The sequence below is a fragment of the Miniopterus schreibersii genome, assembly GCF_964146895.1.
Source record: "Miniopterus schreibersii genome assembly, chromosome: 2".
Lineage (NCBI taxonomy): Eukaryota > Metazoa > Chordata > Mammalia > Chiroptera > Miniopteridae > Miniopterus > Miniopterus schreibersii.
The window spans coordinates 25,384,034-25,403,435 of NC_138102.1; the positions used below are offsets into that span (position 1 = coordinate 25,384,034).

The window sequence follows — 19,402 nt, forward strand, 5'->3', positions numbered from 1 at the left end:
ATACAGTTCCCAGCAGCTTCGGAAGCTGCTTCCACGCCTGGTCTCTCCACCCAGCCCAGGACCCCGTGTGACCCTGAGAAAGCCTCTCACCCCTTCCCTCCCTGTGAACCCAGTACCTCCTCCGCAGGCACTTCACCGGGGCACTGTGCGCCTCAGATGGCTCCTGGGCAGGATGAAAGTGTCTGAAGCCGGAGGTCCTGCACAAAGACACTGGCTGTCCTTATAAAGGGACCCTGTAAAGACTTTAGGGAGTTGGGCTGTCACTTGGGGAAAGATGCACACCCTGTCTTGTGGTCCCCAAAGATATGCCTTCAGGTCAAATCAGGCAACTTTGCACTGTTTTCATCCGTTCCCTCCTAAAAATAGCCTTATCTGGCCCTGCCCGGTGTTGCTCAGTGGTTAAAGCGTTGGCCCGCACACTGAAGGGTTGCGGGTTCGATTCCCAGTCAAGGGCACGTACCTGGGTTGCAGTTTCTATCCCTGGCCATGGTCAGGGCTCGTGTGGGAGGCAACCAATTGATGTGTCTCTCTCACATCGATGTTTCTCTCTCTCTCTCTCTCCCTCTCCCTCCTTCCCTTCCACTCCCTCTAAAAATCTATGGAAAAAGTACCCTCGGGTGAGGGTTAACCACACACACACACACAAATATTCTTATCTGGTGATAATGGGCAGTTTCTAGCTAAGTGCTTTGGTTATCCATTATTATTAAAATTAAATCAATAGCTTCAAAGAGGTCATCTTTTAGTTGCCAAAGTGTTCATCCCAGACAGGCCCAGGCCTGGGACAGACATTCCCACTGACAGTTACACCTTCCCTGTTCAGATTCCCTCATTGGGCTTGCGCGCCTCCAGCAGGAGGTTTCTGCAGCTTGGGTTTCTCTGCTTTGCCCTGTTGGGGCTTGATGAGACCCACGCCCGATTCTCCTCATGAGGGAGGATTCCTTTGCCCTTTCTCTTCTGTCAGAACAGTGGGCCCCCCACTGGAGCACACTGTCCAGGTTATAACTTGTCATTACCTTCCAATGTTAGGAAGGGGGAGTAAAGAGCACCTGGGAACGCCATCCAGTGGGATGTCAGCAGATGTTTCACATTCCAGGCCACAGCAACAAATGAGTTCCTTCCTCCCTCTCCTTCAACACAGCCATCTCAAGGCCAAGATAAACCCAGTTATCTCCTAAACAGCTCCTTCCATTTGGAGGCCTGACGTCAGGGCTCAGATCACTTGTCAGCCCAGAAACCCTCTGCAGGCTTGCTGGGGGGAGGAGGTGTCAGGGCAGGGGTGTTAAGTGGGTGCCTTGGGCCTGCAAAGGTTTGTCTTAATTCTGAAGAGGTTTGCTGGGCACCTGCTGAGTGTCAGGCTCTCAGATGCTCATTCCTCCTTCCTTTTGTTTTGGGGATAAACTTCGTTGTTGTTTTCCTTTCTATTGATTTTATTGGGGCGACATTGGTTAATAAAGTTATGTAGGTTTCAGGTGTACAATTCTGTAGTACATCATCTGTATATTGTATGGTGTGTTCACTACCCCAAATCAAGTCTCCTTCCATCACTGTTAATACCCCCTACACCCTCTTCTACTCCCCCATCCCCTTTTCCTCTGATAATCACCATACTGTTATCTCTGTCTGTGAGTTGCTGGTTTGTTTTTTTCTTAATCCCTTCACCTTTTCCACCCAGCCCCCCTCCCCTCTGATAGCTGTCAGTCTATTCTCAGTATCTATGAGTCTATTTTACTTTGTTAATTTATTTTGTTCATTAGATTCCACATGTAAGTGAAATCATATGGTACTTCTCTTTCTCTGAGTGGTTTATTTCACTTAGCATAATTCTCTCTAGGTTCATCCATGCTCTCACAAAAGGTAAGGTTTCCCTTTTTATGGCTGAGTAATATTCCACTGTGTAAATGTACCACAGCTTTTTAATCTACTCATCTACTGATGGGCACTTGGTCTGCTTCCAAATCTTTGCTATGGTAAATAACACTGCAATGAGCATAGGGGTGCATCTATTCTTTTGAATTAGTGTTTTGGGTTTCTTCAGATATATTCCCAGAAGTGGAATCACTGGGTCATAAGGCAGTTCCATTTTTAATTTTCTGAGGGAAGTCCATAATGCTTTTTTCCCACAATGTTGCACCAATCTGCATTCCCATCAACAGTGCACAAGGGTTCCCTTTTCTCCAAATCCTTACCAGCACTTGTTGTTTATTGATTTATTGATGATAGCCATTCAGACAAGTGTGAGGTGATATCTCATTGTGGTTTTAATTTGCATTTATCTGGTGATTAGTGATATTGAGCATCTTTTCATATGTCTGTTGGCCATCTGTATGTCTTCTTTGGAGAAGTGTCTATTCAGATCCATTGCCCATTTTTTAATTGGATGATTTGTTTTTTTGGTGTTGAATTGTATAAGTTGTTTACAAATTTTGGATATTAACCCCTTATCAGATGTATCATTGGTAAATATGTTCTCCCATTCAGTGGGTTGTCTTTTCATTTTGTTGATAGTGTCCTTTGCTGTTCAAAAACTTTTTAGTTTGATGTAATCCCATTTGTTTATTTTTTCTTTTGTTTCCCTTGCCTGAAGAGATATATCAGAAAAAATATATCTAAGGAAATGTCAGAGATTTTACTGCCTATGTTTTCTTCTAGGATTTTTATGGTTTCGAACCTAACATTTTAAGTCTTTAATCCATTTTGAGTTTATTCTTGTGTATAATGTAAGAAGGTGGTCTAGTTTTATTTTTTTTACACATATCTGTCCAGTTTTCCCAACACCATTTATTGAATAGACCATCTTTACCCCATTGTATTTCTTGTCATACATTTATTATAGGTTCTTGCCTCCTAAAGGCATAGGTTTATTTCTGGGCTCTCTCTTCTGTTCCATTTACCTATATGTCTGTTTTTGTGCCAATATCATGCTATATTGATTACAATGGCTTTGTAGTATAGTTTGATATTAGATAATGTGATTCCTCCAACTTTGTTCTTTCTCAAGATTGCTGTGGCTATTCGGGGTCTTTTGTGATTCCATATAAATTTTTGGAATATTTGTTCTAGTTCTATGAACTACACCATTGGTATCTTGATAGGGATTGCACTGAATCTATAGATTGCTTTAGGTAGTATGGACATTTAAATGATGTTAATTTTTCTATCCATGAACATGGTATATGCTTCTACTTATTTGTATCTTCACTTTCTTCAGTGTCATATAATTTTCTGAGTACAGGTTTTAACATCCTTGGTTAAGTATATTCCTAGGTATTTTATTCTTTTTAAAGCAATTGTGAATGGGATTGCTTTCTTAGTTTCCTTTTCTGATAGTTCATTATTGGTGTATAAAAATGCAACTGATTTCTGGATATTTATTTTGTATCCCACTACTTTACTGAATTCATTTATCAGTTCTAGTAGTTTTTGGTGGAATCTCTAGGGTTCTCTATATACAGTATCATGTCATCTGCAAATAGTGACAGTTTTACTTCCTCCTTTCCAATTTGGATGCCTTTTATTTCTTCTTCTTGTCTGATTGCTGTGGCTGGGACTTCTAGTCCTATGTTGAATAGGAGTGGTGATAGCAGGCATTCCTATCTTGTTACCGATCTTAAGGGAAACACTTGCCGTTTTTGCCCATTGAGTATGATGTTGGCTGTGGGTTTGTCATATATGGCCTTTAATATGCTGAGGTTTGTTCCCTCTATTCCCACTTGCTGAGAGTTTTTATCGTAAATGGGTATTGGATTTTATCAAATGCTTTTTCTGCATCTGTTACTATGATCATGTGGTTTTTACCCTTCATTTTGTTTATGTGATGTATCATATTTATTAATTTGCAGATATTGTACCAACTTTGCATCCCTGGAATAAATCCTACTTGATTATGGTGTAAGATCTTTTTAATGTATTGCTGTATCTGGTTTGCTAATATTTTGTTGAGAATTTTAGCATCTATGTTCATCAGGGATGTTGGCCTATAATTTTCTTTCTTGTAGTGTCTTTATCTGGTTTTGGAATTAGGATAATGCTAACCTTGTAAAATGAGCTTGGGAGTCTTCCTTCCTCTTGAATTTTTTGGAAAAGTTTGAGAAGAATAGTTGTTAGTTCTTCCTTGAATGTTTGGTAAAATATACCTGTGAAGCCATCCGTTCCAGGACTTTTGTTTGTTTGGAGTTTTTTAAATTATTATTACTGCTTCAATTTCACTAGTTATAATCTATCTATTCAGATTCTCTGAATCTTCCTGATTCAGTTTTGGAAGATTGTATGTTTCTAGGAATTTATTTCTTCCAGATTGTCCAATTTATTGGCATATAGTTGTTCATAATAATCTTGCAATCCTTTTTGTATTTCTTTGGTGTCAGTTGTTACTTCTCCTCTTTCATATCTGATTTTGTTTTATTTGGGTCCTCTCTTTTTTCTTGATGAGTCTGGTTAAAGGTTTGTCAACCTTGTTTATCTTTTCAAAAAAACAGTTCTTGGTTTTATTGATCTTTTGTATTGTTTTTCTAGACTTAATTTTGTTTATTTTTGCTCTGATCTTTATTATTTCCTTCCTTCACTGCACATTTTTTTTGGCAGGGAGCTGTAAATGCCTTCTGCCGGTAAGCAAGTAGGAACTGGGTCCAGTGATCAGAGGAATTTGCTTATGGAATGGTGCATCACCTAGAGCTGCCTCAAACCCACCTGAGGTCAGCCCTGCGGTCCCCATGTGCTGCTCTGAATGCCTTCCCATGCTGCTACACTCGCTGTGACAAGGGTTATACTCTGAGGGCAGAGGGGACAAGGAGGGTGAGGTAAAGTCCAGCCCCAGGACTAGAGAGATGAAGGGACAGATCTTGGCAGGAAGGAGCTCTGAGGGATTTTCTTCTGGGATAGGTGTTGTGTCACAGAATGGTGGGTCACCCACAGTAGAAAACACCACCCCAGTAGAAGTTGGTATTGGCCCCTCGGTCCCGGGAACCCTGAGTTTTTTTAAGGAGGGTTTAGGCATTCTAGGCAAATTCTAAATGAAGTTAACCAGTCTTTCACATCAAACGTACATGTTTGTACTTCTGAAATAACTTTAAATCTTTAATAAATATGTCAAGCACACACCACCTCCCTGACTTCCCTCCTGTGGGGGCCTGTCTGGGCCTTGTGTTGAGATCCTGGGGGGGCGTCAGGTGAACCAGCTGCTCCATCCAGGCTCAGGTGCTGGCCAGGCCCCTGCATATGTTGCCCACCCCTGGTCTCTCTGACCCTCCTGCCCTCAGAGCCCCTTCCTGTCAGGATGAAGTCAGGAAAACAGATCTGTCCCTTCATCTCTCTAGTCCTGGGACTGGACTTGACTTCACCCTCCCTGTCCCTCCTGCCCCCAGAATATAACCCTCATTACAGCAAGTGTGGCGGAATGGAAAGGGATCCAGAGCAGCATGTGGAGACCGCAGGGCTGACCTCGGGTGGGTTTGTGGAAGCTGTGGGTGACCCACCATTCCGTGACCAAATTCCTCTGATCGCTGGACCTAGTTCCTACTTGCTTACTGGTAGAAGGCGTTTGCAGCTCCCTGCCAAAAACAACTGTGCAGTGCCTCAAAAAGACTGGGAGACGTATTCAGTCTACACTCTTAAGTGTTCTGTTGGCCTTGACGATGCGAAACAAGCCCACTTTGAGGTGTGCCATGGAAAAGTCACAAGAAAAACATGATGAGAGACTTGGTTCCAGTTTTCAGACACAATTACGCAGATTCCCCAAAGATCGGTGTGCCCAGGCTGCATGGACAGCTGAGGGAACACAAAGCACAGTGACAAGGGCTGACACCAGCTCACTCGAGGAATGCGGAGACCACTTTCCTCCTGTGCTGGCAGCAGGGAAACAGGTCTGCCAGGAACTCATTGTGATGAGCAAGCTCTGTGGTGGAAATGCTGTCCCCAAATTTGCAGTCAGGCTGGAAATGTCAGGCATTTTAAGAAAGAGGTGATGAACTGTATGTGAGCCCTAGCTGGTAGTGCTCAGTGGTTAGAGTGTCGGCCTGTAGACTGAAGGGTCCCGGGTTTGATTCCAGCCAAGGGCACATACCTTGGTTGCAGGCTTGACCCCGACCCCAGCTGGGGCTCGTGCAGGAGGTGCCCAATCGATGTATCTCTCTCACGTTGATGTTTCTTTCTCTCTCTCCCTTCCACTATCTCTGAAAAGCAATGGAAAAAAATATCCTTGGGTGAGGATTTAAAAAAACAAAAACAAAAAAACCTGTACGTGACATCAGGACAGACCCTGGCCCGGCGCTTTTAGCAGCCTGAGGGCCTGTTGGCTTGGGCCTGTTCCCAGTGACCAGGCAGTGGAATGAATGGTGACTTCAGATCTGTACAGGGTGGGGGCAGAGAGGAAAAGCTGGAGAACCATTGCATCCTAGTTCCCCAGGGGTCAGATGATCCTCTACCCACCTGCCACATTACCTAAGATGGGCTATTCACTTCGTAAATTGAAAAAGTAATAATATCTGATTCGAATGCTATAGATGGACGTATGGCCCTTGGAAACAACACTAGTGACATTGGATGAATGATAGTGAGTGCTGTGTGTTAGAGAGAATGTCAGTGTAGCTGGTCTGAGCTGTGCCCAGGTGGCATGCCCCTGGTGTCACCTGCTCCTCTTCTGCCTAGTCTGCCACCTGCCTGGGCCTGGGGAATTTTGACAGGCAATTGTCCTGGGTGACAGGGCTGCTAGGGAAATGTACCTAGCTGCCCTTAACTAAAAACAAAACCACGAGAAGCCGATTTTGCTTGTATCCACTCACCACAGGCACTGATGAGTTCATTGAAGGCAGTCTGGGTGCCTTTTCCCTCCTACTGTGAATGAGTCAGTCTCAACCCTCAGTTTGGACCTCAGCCATGGACCTTCTGCTGTTCAGGGGCTGGATAAGGCATGTTCACCCTGGACTGGAAGAGAGGAAAACAGGAAAGCAATAGAGTCCCTGGGAGATGTTTAATGTGAAGAGGCTCATGAGAGAAAGTCAGTAGATTCTGCAAGGAGCGTAGGCGAAAGCAGCTTTAAAAGGGGGAAGAGAGAGGGCCGTTGGGGAACAGATGATTACATGGCTCTTTCTGTGTGAACTGGATGGGACATGCTGCTGGACGCCAATGTGGACACTGAGCCTGGAGCGGGTTGAGTCAGGACACAGCTGCATTTGATGAGAGTCTCTGGAAAACTCAAGAGGTGAGCAGCGGTGGGTGCAGGACCTGCTGCTCCCAAGACCTGCCTGGGTTCCCCCACCGGCTGAGTGTAGCCAGCTCAGGGTTTCTCCACCTCCCAGAAATGTCTCAAACATCTTGTAGGTCTGTAGACATGAGCCTTTCTCAGGCCAGAGGAGTGTGGCCTCTCCACAGTGTCCAGAAAAGCCACACAGTGTTTTGGATTGAGCGGCGATGGCAGAGAAGTAGATGGAAAGGCCCGTATCTCCCTGCCAGGTCCACCTCGGCATGGCCAGGGACCTCGTGGTAGGATTCTTGGAGCTCTGGGCACAATCAGACAATCATAGCTTTCCGGCAAGTACTCTGCTCTCAGCCACTTGAAGCCTGGGAGCAACTAATGGCCATGTGGATGGGTAAGCGCCCGGCCAGCCCCGTGTTATGGAAGCTTCAGCTGTGTTTGTGAGAGAGCCCTCGGAAGGCACTCCACTGAGACAGTCTCAACTGCGATCCCTAAAACAGGTGGAAATTATGCTGGTGATTTATATGCTCATGATCCCAGGCAGACAACTCCGCTAGTGTAGGTCAGGCGCACCCGGCCTGGGCACCGCCACCCTGTGCCACTGTGGGAGGACCTGGGAGCGATCAGTGCAGCCTGGACCTGAGGCAGTCCTCCTTCCTGTGCAGGCAGATTGGGGGGGGGGGGTGGAAAGGGGGGTGGCACTCCCACAGAGGCCAAGCCCAGTGGAGAGAATGTTGGCAAAGGTTGATGGGCTCGTGGTTTGAGTGGGCAGGGGGCCTGGCCTGAGAGGGTGGAGATATACACTGGGGATGGGGGAACGTTCCACATCTGCCTGGAAGGCCCTTGGGTCAGCCAGGGCTCTGTTGACCTGCTCCCTAGGAGGTCCGAGCTCATGGGGCTGAGCGAGGCCCACCCCTCTCTTCCCTTACTCCCTAATGGGCTGAAACCCCAACCTCCTGGCCCTGTTGGTGAGTGGCCACTCCTTCCTGGAACCAACCCTGGGGGCCTGGCCAGCCTGTTCTGTGACCTTACTCCTTCCCAGAGGTGGGGATTCTATGTGGCCAGCCTGGGCCAGTAAAGAGGATGTTGGTGCCCTGGATCTGCCTCAGAGTGCCTCTGCCTAGGGCCAGTGTGCCCAGGGGCCTGACCAGAAGCTGTGGTCCTGCCCACCATGACCGGGCCCTCCCAGCAGGCCGGGAGCAGCTCAGGACAATTTTCTCCTTCCTTTCATTGCAGACCTGCCTGACCAGTGCTCTCCAAACCCCTGCAATAAGGAGGGGACCCAAGTTTGCCAAGACCTCATGGGCAACTTCTATTGCCAGTGCAAAGCCGGCTGGGGGGGAAGGCTCTGTGACAAAGGTAAGGCCACTACAACCACAGGACAAGGGTTGAGGGTGTGGCTATTGAGACCTCCCTAAAGGGCTGCCGGAGAGGCACCTAGGCTGGAGATCCTGTGTCTCTCCTCCCTCTTTCCTCTCCCTGCCCTACTGGGGACACAGCCATGCTGGCCTGTTCTGGCTGAAACAGGAATAGGGAGGTACGGAGGTGCCCGCAGACTGTCCTAGAGTCCAGGCTACTCACTGGCCAGCCTCCACTCAGCTCCCAGGCAAGGAGGGAAGAGATGGGCGGGCAGGGCATCCTAGGCCCCTCATGAGAGTCATCCCAAGAGTGAGAATGTTTTACAGTGCCAGAGGCCCTGCTTTTGCCTCTTGGGATGGGGCACTATCCAGCTTGAGAAGCCATCTGGTCAGCTCCTTGAGAGAACTGGGAGGAATGGAGTGATTCCTCTCCAAGAGCAGGACTGAAGCAAAGGAAGGGGCCACCGTAAGGCAATAAGACCACCACACGGAGCCTAGTGGCTGCCCCTGTTAGCCTCAGCCCCAGCGATTAAAAAGGGGATGAGTAGTTTCCTCTCCAACCTCTCTCGAGTCTGCAATTATAGAGTCTGTCAACAAAGAAGCTGCTAGAAAAATCCCCAGGACCTGATTAGGACTCTCAGGCCAACCCCTTCACTGGTGGAGAGCCCTGTCCCACTTCAGGGCCTCCTGGTGTTCCCTCCTGGGGCAGCTGAGCTGAACTGGAGGCCCTGCCCACAGGTGGTCTGTGAGGGCTCAGCTCAGCCTGTGTGGGGCTTGGCCAGACTGAGTTTGGGCCTCGTGGCTGCCTGGCCATATCCATCCTCGGGTATTTTAGACTTCTGCTCTCGTCCCATGCACACTTGGATAGCGACAGAGCTGGCACGGTGGACTGTCACCACCCATAGCACAGGAGACCTCCCTCTTCCTCCTGCCCACGATCTGAGGGTGGATGCAATGGAGATAGACATGCAGACACTGTCGCATGCTTTAGGCGGGTGTGTGTCACCTCTGGGCTCTCCCCAGTCCCTCTGTGTCCTGTGTGTGCCCAGATGTCAACGAATGCAGCCAGAAGAACGGGGGGTGCAACCAAATATGCTACAACAAGCCAGGCAGCTTCCACTGTGCCTGCTACAGCGGCTATGAGCTCTCCCAGGACAGCAGGAACTGCCAAGGTAAGGCCCAGGATCCGGGACCCATTGGCTTTCCCAGGCCTCTCTCCTCATCTCCCAGTCACCCACCTCTCCGTTCCTCCCTTCTTTTACTTTTGCAATTGCCAAGTTGCTGAAGTTGGCAGTCACATTGGCTTCTCTGCAAGAGGCTGTTGGCAGTGGCTGCTTTTGGTTCTGGAAGGGAGGGAAGGAGGGAGGAGGGGTGTCCTCCAGAAGGAGCACATGTCTGGGCATGTCAGCAGCCAGAGGGAGCTGCCCCAGCACCGTCTCGTCAGCACCACAGACAGGATGATTCACTGTGTCTGTGGACGAGGCCAGCCCAGCTGAGACACAGATCTCTGCCCCTAGAGGGGATACAGCTGCGGGGCCTCCTTCCCGTGCCACAGAGCCGGCAGGCTTTTCTGTGCAACTAAGAGCCCAGGACATCTTGGGGGCCGTGGGCAGTGGCATGGGCTAGAGGCTCCATTCTCAGGGTCTCACCCCTACACACACCCAGCTCCCTTCCCTAAGGCCCCTCCTGCCAGTTGCCAGCATTCCTCCTGGAAAGGTCTGCTCACTGAGTAAAGCAGGAAGCAGCTCAGCAGCCCACTCCCTCTCTGCTTCCAGTCCTCCCTGGGGCTCCCAAGACCTAGCACCCTGTGCATACCTGCAAGGGACACTGTATACTGTGTCCCCATCATCTCTGCTCCTGTGCAACCCATGGTGTTGCCTGGTCAGAGTCGCCATGGCTACACAGAAGCAGCACCCCACTTTTCAGGAGGAGACGTCTTTCTCTCCCTCTGCCTTCCCTTTGATCCAGGTGTGCTAGTATCTGTCTGGCTGCCGCATCCCTGACAGTCTGGGCACGCTTCTTAGTGCTGCCAGCCGCTCACCCAGGAAATGGGACGCACAGTGATCAGGGAGAGGCAGTGGCAGGCACGAGGGTCCAAAGCAGGAAAGGAGGCCTGGTGCCACAGGGTGAATCTCTGAATCGGGACAAGGGAAACTCTCTGTTCGAAAAACAGCTTCCACTATTGTTCACATCAGTGGTCCCCCTTGGTGACCCAGGAGGTGTTCCTACACCCATAGGACAATTCTCACCTGAATGCACAGAGTCGCCCATGGCCCTTCCCATCTGCCTGCCTCAACCTGAGACCAGCAGCCGTCCGTCAGGGTTGCTGGCCAGGTGTCAAGTTCAGACCCGGCTCTGTCAGGCCTGAGGAAAGTCTTGCACCCTGCAGGTACGTGCTTGTCTTTAAGAGCAACCGAGGACACTGCCATTGTTGGGCAGAAGTATTTTACACAGCACCCAGTGGTCTCACTATTACTTGAAGACCCTGTCTGCAGACCAGAAGCTCTTGAACTCAGGGTTTGCATCTGGTGCACCGGCAGCCACAGGGAGTTCTTGGGGCTGCCAGACTCATTGTCAGGTTCCCAGCTGGGGTGACTCTTTAGAACCCCCAGCCAGTGCACCACAGAGGAAAGCCCTGCTTTAACCTTCTGGAAAGACCCCGAGTGGCCAAATTACTAGCCTACTTTCAACCTAGTCTGTGAAGCGTGGGAAGGACACAGTGGTCTGAGAGAACCCCTGCATCCTGCTGCCCCCCCCCCAACAACAGTGTGCAGAACAGCAGGGTGGGGTCCTGCACCTGCCTGAGTCCAGGGGCAAAAGGCACTCTCATTACCATGACTGATTAGTAATTAGTGTGATGGCAGGAGCCCCACCTCATTGCCAGGTTTTAGGGTGTGCCTGCAGATACTGGCCCTCACACAACCCCTTCTCTTGACCATCACTATTTCTTTTGGGACCTTGGGATACCATACCTTGGCACAGGATGCTTTGGAGAGTGAGGACCGTGGGAGAGACTGGATTTTCCATCATGTCCTCCTTGGATGCTGGGAGAGAGGAAGTGGAGGTCCCTGAACCCGTTTCAAGCACTTTCCCGGGGAAGCATGAGAAAAGGGTGCACTGGGCTGATGAGTTCAGGGCTCAGGACTCTCCACCATCTCTCCTTGGCTGCAGGAAGGGACTGGGCAGCCTCAGGTTGTGTGGACGGGCAGGTGAGCTGGGCTGGCCCCTCTCTTAAGAGGAGAAGCAGATGAAGGCCCCGTTGGAGGAGGCACCTGTTTCAGGGCCCGTGGGCCCCTTGGCCAAAATGCACACAGTGGGGTTGGACCTGGGCTTTCTGTGCCCAGTGCCAACACCTTCTGCCTGTCTGCCCAATGTTCAGCTTTCCTGGGTCACCGCACTTTGGGATTAACAGTTGGACGGTGGCATCTTCAACGGGCAAAGTGTCAGGAGGGTTGAGGAGGGAGGAGGGGAGAGGGCTAAGGTCATGGAGGCACCAAGGACGGGAGTGGCGGCATGGCCTAGGCCCCTGCTCCACCAGCAACATTGCAGGAGGCTCTTCGGCAATACAACTGCACTGGGAGGAGAAAACAAGATGACTTGGGGTCATGATGGACACGGTGGAGTTCAGGGTTCCCTCTGCTGTTTCTTATGGGGAAGAGATGGCCCAGTACTGGGTCTGCTGGCATGCAGCAAGGACAGACTCCTGTCAGGAGAGAAAGTCCCAGTCCTACCCACTCCCATGCCCTTCCTTGGTGCTACTATGATGCTGGTCCCCAGGTGTGTTCCAGGCCGGCAGCTCTGGGACTTGTGAAAGTTCAGCCTCCCAAGTCAGAAAGTTGGAGTGGGCCATCTAGGTCTAGCAGAGCCCTCAGGGGCTCTCGGGTAGTTAGGGTTTGAGGACCCCCGTCTAGGGCATCATGGAGTGGCCAGCAGGGTGTTGTCTGCTGTGGTCAGTTTGCCCTGACAAGCCAGCCTTTGTGCTGGGCGCCTGCTCCAGCCAGGGTGGCCCCCAGTGTGAGCGTGGTGCTCACCCTGGAGAGCAGTCTCCTCCCTGCTCCCGGGGGCTCTGCCCGGTGTCCTGGTGCCAGTCTGGACTCACCACCGCACTTGAGGGGAAGCCAGGTTTCTAAGTTCCCGGAGGCGGGGTGGGCCAGTCTGGCTCCTGAAATGAAACACAGGTTCAGAGGCATCACTACAGATCAATACTGATACAGGAGACCTGGTGGTTTCACACACTTCCTCTCGGGAAGCTTGTGCTATTTGTGTTGGCTCGTCCTTACATCTGTGAGCAGTGTCTTAATGGTTTTCATGTCGGAAAGCCTGTGTTTATTGGTAAACTAACTTTGTAAGAAAATTATGTATAGTTGCGAAGCTTTTCAATACAGGGCTTTTGTTTGGCTTTTGTTAATTCTCACCTGAGGGTATTTTTTCCATTAATTTTTAGAGAGAGTGGAAGGGAAGGAAGGAAGGAGGGAGGGAGTGGAGGGAAGTAGGGAGAGAGGTTATATGTATATATAGAGAGAAACGTTGATATAAGAGAGACATTGATTAACCTCCCACACGCACCCCGACTAGGGCCAGGAATGAACCTGCAACCCAGGTACGTGCCCTTGACCGGGAATTAAACCTGCGACCCTTCAGGGTGAAGGCTGACACTCTACCACTGAGCCACACTGGCCAGGACCCAATACAGGGATTTATGTTGCCATAGAAGGAATCATATGTTATGTGAAGTGACAGCCACACTTTCTAGAAGTAACAATTGCACTTTCTAGATATTCCTTCTGTTGCTGAAGGGAACAGATTTTTAACTGCAGGGTTTTTCTACTTATTGGTTGCCAAAGCGGCAGAGTGGATGGAAACATCAGGGCAGAGCTTTGATGGTGTGTCATTACTGGGGTGTTTGATTTCCAGTGGACAGAGCCCAGTGTGAGTAGAGTGGAGGCTGTCCTTGGTGGTGATGAGCCTAGGGTACCTGGAGGGAAGCAAGGGGCTCCAGGGATGCAGGGTGGGACTGCAGCTCACAAGGCCCCCAGGGGTTACTTTTTTACCTTCCTGTACTGCAGTTGTTTGAATTAATTCTGTGCATACCTCTGGCCAAGCAGTGCTCTGTCCAGTGTCTGAAATTGACCTTCTCTGGGACCCTGATCAGAAATTCCCCGTACCCTCAATCCCCACTCCTGGGCCTAGAGCCGAAAAGTCCAGTGGGTGGAAGGAAGGGGACAGGCAGGAGAGGGAAGGTGGGGGTGGATGGAAGGGAAGAGGGCTGGGGCAGGACCAGGGGAATCTGGGACCAGAGATGCCTCTCACGGGCTTGTTCGCACCCTGCCAGCCAGGGCAGCAGTAAATTTCTGGCTGACTAGTGGCGGCCTCGACTGGCATCCTCCCTGTCGATCTGGAACACAGCTGTGGAACTCTGGGTTTTTTGCAGACATAGATGAATGTGCAGATGCAGATGCCTGTGGGGAGGCGCACTGCAGGAACCTGCCAGGCTCCTATTCCTGCCTGTGCGACGAGGGCTACGCGTTCAGTTCCCAGGAGAAGGCCTGCCGAGGTACCTGTCCCCAGCTGCCGCAGGTGCTACACACATACATGCACTACATGCATGTGAACACGTACGTTGTTATATATGCATGAGCGTGCCCATGTATGTGCACACACATTGTACATGTGCACACGACACACAGATGCACGCACACTTGTTTCTTGATGCAGCTGGGCATCTTCTCCAACATGCCACAGACACAGAGACCAGATCCCACAAGGAAATGCCCCTGTGCTCCTGTGGCAGACTGAGGCTTCTCTCCAGCCTCAGTTCAACCTGCCATATTTGGGGACAGGCCTGTGAGATCTTACTTCCCCTGCTGAGTCCCAGCCATGTCCTTGGGGAGTGCAGAGAGATGTGTTCTCTCTCACCAGCTTCTTGCCTGGTGCCCTGGTGGCTACCCAGACCTTGAAGAAGATGATAAGTGGCCTCGGCCCCTGCACCCTTCTCCATCTCCCCTCCAGGGTCACCCCTCGAGTCCCTCAAACACCCCAGGGACTCCTGTCCATGGCACCAACCTGCCCAAAGCCTTCAAGCCAAGCATTGTGCAGATGTGCTTGCTCACTGACCTGGTAGTATGCGGTGGGCTTAGCTTGTCCTAATGTCCTTCACCTTGTACAGTAACTTCTCCCCTCCGGAGAGAGCAGGGGAAGCTTAGACGGCTGAGGCTGGCCCAGCCTGGGTGCCGAGTGTGACTTCTGAGGCCAGGGTGGGAGCTCTGGGCATGGGGGCTTGGGGTTGGGTGCCTCATGAGTCACATAATCTAGAATTCATTTTCACGGTGAACATACCATGTATGGGATCAGAGAGAAAGTGTACGCAATTGCACAAAGTGAGGTTGGGGACATCTCCCTTGTGGCCGACAGATGTGGACGAGTGTGCAGAGGGACGCTGCGAGCAGGCCTGCGTCAACTCCCCAGGGACCTACACCTGCCACTGCAACGGCCGTGGGGGCCTCAAGCTGTCCCATGACATGAACACCTGCGAGGTAGCACCGCTTTAGAAGCTGGTGGGGAGGGTTGCTGGGAGAAATGCTTTTGCTGAAAGGCCTAGTGTACTTGGAGCCACAGGGAGAGATGTGGGATGGGAGACGTGCTTGTCCCGTCCCAGGTGTTTGGTTGTATCTATGAGCTCACTACAGCAGCTGTCTACTCCACACCCGCCAGGTGGTGTGGCTCTGCAGTGTCACTCGTTTGCACAGTAAGGAGCATTTCCTGGCCCCCTCAGGTTCCTCAGGTGTGTAGTCAGTGCTTCCTGACTCAGGTTGGCCCCTGACCGTCCCCTTGGCTGCTGTTGTCCCTCTGGGCAGTGGAGAAGCTGCACTGTAGAGCAGCTTCCAATAACCAGGGAAACAAAGGAAATAACAAAGCACACCTGACTCGCTTAACCTGGTCAAGACAAGCTTCCGGGAAGCTTGAGTCTCCAAATACTGCTCAACTGATGATTTTTTAAAAAAATCACAATTAGCATATCATTATCCATAAAGAATTTTCTTAAAAAATGAAATGCCTACCAAGACAAGTAACATAAAACCTAGAAAAATGGTCTGATTAATCAGCTAAAGTATACAAACAAATTCTAGCAATCAGAACACTAATGTTTTAAAGATTGCCAGGACATCAGGAACACAATGTTACTGGATGGCAACTTTATAGAAACAACAGTCTCCAAGGCCTCCATATTTTATTGATTTTACAGTATTTTGTAGTTGATTTTTATTATTCCCTGTACTGTTCTGTAGGTTTGGAATATTTCATAGTTTAAAACAATAAGAGGAAAAGGAACATTAGCAGGGAAGGAGGGCAGTGGCACAGCAGGGAAAAGCACTGTAGGGTATCCAGCCGTAAGCATAGGAGCCCCAGGCTTCTGGAGAGACCCGAGTCCACCCTTACCTGGAAGCCCCCACATGGTGGGTGGGTTATCACAGAATCTCTGGGGGCTTCAGCAAGAACCCAGCCCTGGCACCCAAGCACTTCCTGGGTGCATGCCAGGGGCCCTCACTGGGCAGGGTGTGTGGCAGGACACAGAGGGCCGGTCCTGTGTCAGGACAGGCCCTTCGTAACTGGAAGAAGGGCTGAACCAGGGCATGCCCCTACATGACACTTGCATTCCCATTCTGACAGGACATTTTGCCCTGTGTACCTTTCAATGTGGCCAAAAGTGTGAAGTCCTTGTACCTGGGCCGCATGTTCAGTGGAACACCAGTGATCAGACTGCGCTTCAAAAGGTTGCAGCCCACGAGGTGAGAAAGTGGCTTACACAACGCAAAGCAGCCCCAGCAGGTCCCCAGGGAGATGGCCGTCTGATGGCCCCACTCCCCGTGTTTCCAGGGCGACACCCAGAACAGTCCTGGCTATCAGCTCAGCCTTGGCACGGATGCAGCCAAAGCATGGTCTCAGTGCTGGGATCTGGTTTGGCACCAGCAGGACCCCTGCCATGGGAACTCTGCCCTGGGTGCCTGCGGCGGGCCTGGCCTGCATTTGCGACCTGACGCCGGCCTGCTTCCCTGCTTGTCTTCCTGAGTCCAGTTTGAGCTCTCAGGGAAGGAGGCCGAGAGCCACCGACCTGCATGTAACCACTTTGTTTCTCGGTGCTGGCGCTCAGATTGGTGGCCGAGTTTGACTTCAGGACCTTTGACCCCGAAGGCATCCTCTTCTTTGCTGGCGGCCATCAAGGCAACAACTGGATCGTCCTGGGCCTGCGGGCCGGCCGGCTGGAGCTGCAGCTCCGCTACCATGGCATCGGCCGCGTCACCAGCAGCGGGCCCGTCATCAACCACGGCATGTGGCAGACGGTGAGTGTGGCCACCACTCCCTTTTTCCCATCCTGGGCCGGCCTGGGGCCTCCTAGGATGAGGGCCCCAGCACTCAACAGTTAGTGGGTACTGCACATGGCAGGACAAACCCCCCCCCCAGAAGTTAGTCTGATGGGGTGTCATCTCATCATGTAATCAAAGTGTGGCTCCCATCTCGAAAGCCATGATTCTCAGCAGAAACAGTTCCACCAGGGGACATCTGGCTGTGTCTGAAGACAGTTTGGGGGTTGGGGGACCCTGACACTGGGTCAAGGTCAGGGGGGCCGCTAGATACTCTGCAGCACACAGGATGTCCCACTGCAGAGAACCCTCCGGTTCAGACTGTTAATAGTGCTACAGCGAGAAACCTTGATCAAGCTCCAGGCACCTGCTCCTGTCTCTGGGTGGCCTGTCCAGGCTCCAGGAGCTCACCTGTCAGTGTAAAGCAGGGTTAGATGTGACACACTGACACCATCCCTGGCTTCAGTTTCTGGAGTCTGCTCTATTCCTGCTGAAATCCAGGCGTCCTCACACTCGGGTGCCTCTTTATAGAGAATGTCCTGGTCAGACTGGGCCTAGAGGCAGCTGTCCCCCCAGATGTTGGCTTTGGAGCACAATCCCTGGTCCTGTATCCCACTGCCCGGAGCAAAGCAGCCTGTGAGACAACAGGCTCCCTCCAACAATTCAGAGGCTCCTTAATTGGAAGTGGGCCTTTGAAAGTAAACACTTGAAAGAGAAATAAGAAAAGTGTTCCCTTTTCCTTTAGAAGTGAAGATAAAATGGAAAATTTCACCAGCCTCTGTGAATAAAAACACTGAAGGTGTTTGCTAATATTTCCACCCTGTCAAGTACTGTTTAGCTCCTTCTTTCCTAACCTCTTAAAGTGCAAGTATCTTCAAAGCAGCAGAGCTGCAGATAAAACACTAAATCTGGAAGGAAGCAGCTGTAGGAGTTGAAGCAGGTGTTCCACTCCATGGTTGTGGGGCCTGAGGGGCCCTGGGTGGGGCTGGGGACAGTTCCTGAGGTGAGGAAGCCCAAGGAAGCATGACCAGCCAGTGGACATAGCTGCCATCCCACCCTGAGACAGGAACTGGTCACTGAGGCAGGGGCAGCTCAGTGATGATTTCTTTCCTTTCTGCCGTTTCTAACCAGTCCCTGCCCCCAGCAGCACCCCACATACAGATTCCACACTCTTTTGACCAAACTCAGACCCAGGTACCTAAATGTCTCTGTACATTAGCCAAAGAGGAAATTGATAGATTTCTGGAAGATTAGGAAGATACACAATATACAGAGTGGTAGATTTTAAATTTTTTTACATGGAAAGTAGAAAAGAATGGAAGGTCTTAGAATGAACTCATATTCATTCAGCATTCAGTGTACTCCAGGCACTGAGTTAGGTGTTAGAGGTTTAGAAATAAAATGTGGTTTCCTGCCTTCATTGGACCAAAATGGGGGAGCATCAACGTCAGGGCTGACCTTAGTGGGGTGGAAACATCAGGGCTGACCCAGTGGGACAGCGATGTCAGGGCTGGCCAAATGAGGTGGTGATGATGTCTGTGCTGACCCAGTGGAGCAGTGATGTCAGTGTTGACCCAGTGGGACAGCAATGTCAGTCACAATTCCCACTCCCTGGCTGAGGTTTAGGGTAGGGCTCTGAGACACAAGATGAAATGGTGCCAAGCCGGTTCCCTTGCAGGGAGACGAGGAATGGGTGTAATAGTGCTGGGAGGGAACCTGTCAGAGCCTGAGCCACACCACCAGCTGTATGGAGGCTGTGTGGGCACATGGAGGCAGGGAGGAGGTGTAGGTGATGAGTGTAGTCAACCTGAGGTTGGGTGTCTCTTGGTCCTAGGTGGTGATGAGCATCCCCCTGAGGTTGGGTGCCCCTCAGAAGGTACACTCCCACCTCTCACAGCGCTGGTTTTCTCCAGATCTCCATTGAGGAGTTGGAACAGAATCTGGTCGTCAAGGTGAACAAGGATGCTGTTATGAGGATCGTGGTGGCTGGGGATCTGTTTCAGCAGGACAGAGGATTATACCATCTCAACCTTACCGTGGGAGGCATTCCCTTCAAGGAGAAAGACCTCATCCAGCCTGTAAGTGCCATCATTCACCCCTGGGGTCAGAACCCGGGATCGGTCTGAAGACAAGGGTTAGCTGTGAGCTGCTACGTGATTAGCATTAACCAGGTTTGGCAAAGGACCCGGAGAAAGGTAAAGTTTTCGAGAAGTTAACAAGCAGCAGGTGCAGCTGATATCATTAATCTCACCATCACTTTCTATGAGACTCATTTGAGTATTCCTCTGAATTGATAATAAACATGTCTATTTTGCAGTGGAGATAAAACACAATGAAATTATTCTTTAACAAAAAGAGCAATCAACTTTTTTGGACAATTCCCAAGAACATTTGTGTTGTTAACCCTGCCAGGATTTCCATAGGGGAAAAAGGCCTAATGGGGAGGTCAGTACTGGTCATGTTCAAAGTCCTGCCCTTTCCCACCCTTCCCC

At 50.6% G+C, this 19,402-nt stretch overlaps 1 protein-coding gene across 1 annotated transcript in view; it reads left to right on the forward strand.

Moving 5' to 3' along the window:
* The window catches only part of GAS6 (growth arrest specific 6), a 45,053-nt gene that overhangs the window by 17,707 nt on the left and 7,944 nt on the right, over nucleotides 1-19,402 (forward strand). Inside the window, exons 5-11 of the mRNA XM_081128378.1 lie at nucleotides 8,429-8,551; nucleotides 9,600-9,722; nucleotides 13,982-14,104; nucleotides 14,962-15,083; nucleotides 16,219-16,337; nucleotides 16,700-16,889; nucleotides 18,824-18,988. Coding sequence (XP_080984504.1) covers nucleotides 8,429-8,551; nucleotides 9,600-9,722; nucleotides 13,982-14,104; nucleotides 14,962-15,083; nucleotides 16,219-16,337; nucleotides 16,700-16,889; nucleotides 18,824-18,988 — 965 coding nt within the window. The remainder of the gene's footprint in view (nucleotides 1-8,428; nucleotides 8,552-9,599; nucleotides 9,723-13,981; nucleotides 14,105-14,961; nucleotides 15,084-16,218; nucleotides 16,338-16,699; nucleotides 16,890-18,823; nucleotides 18,989-19,402) is intronic.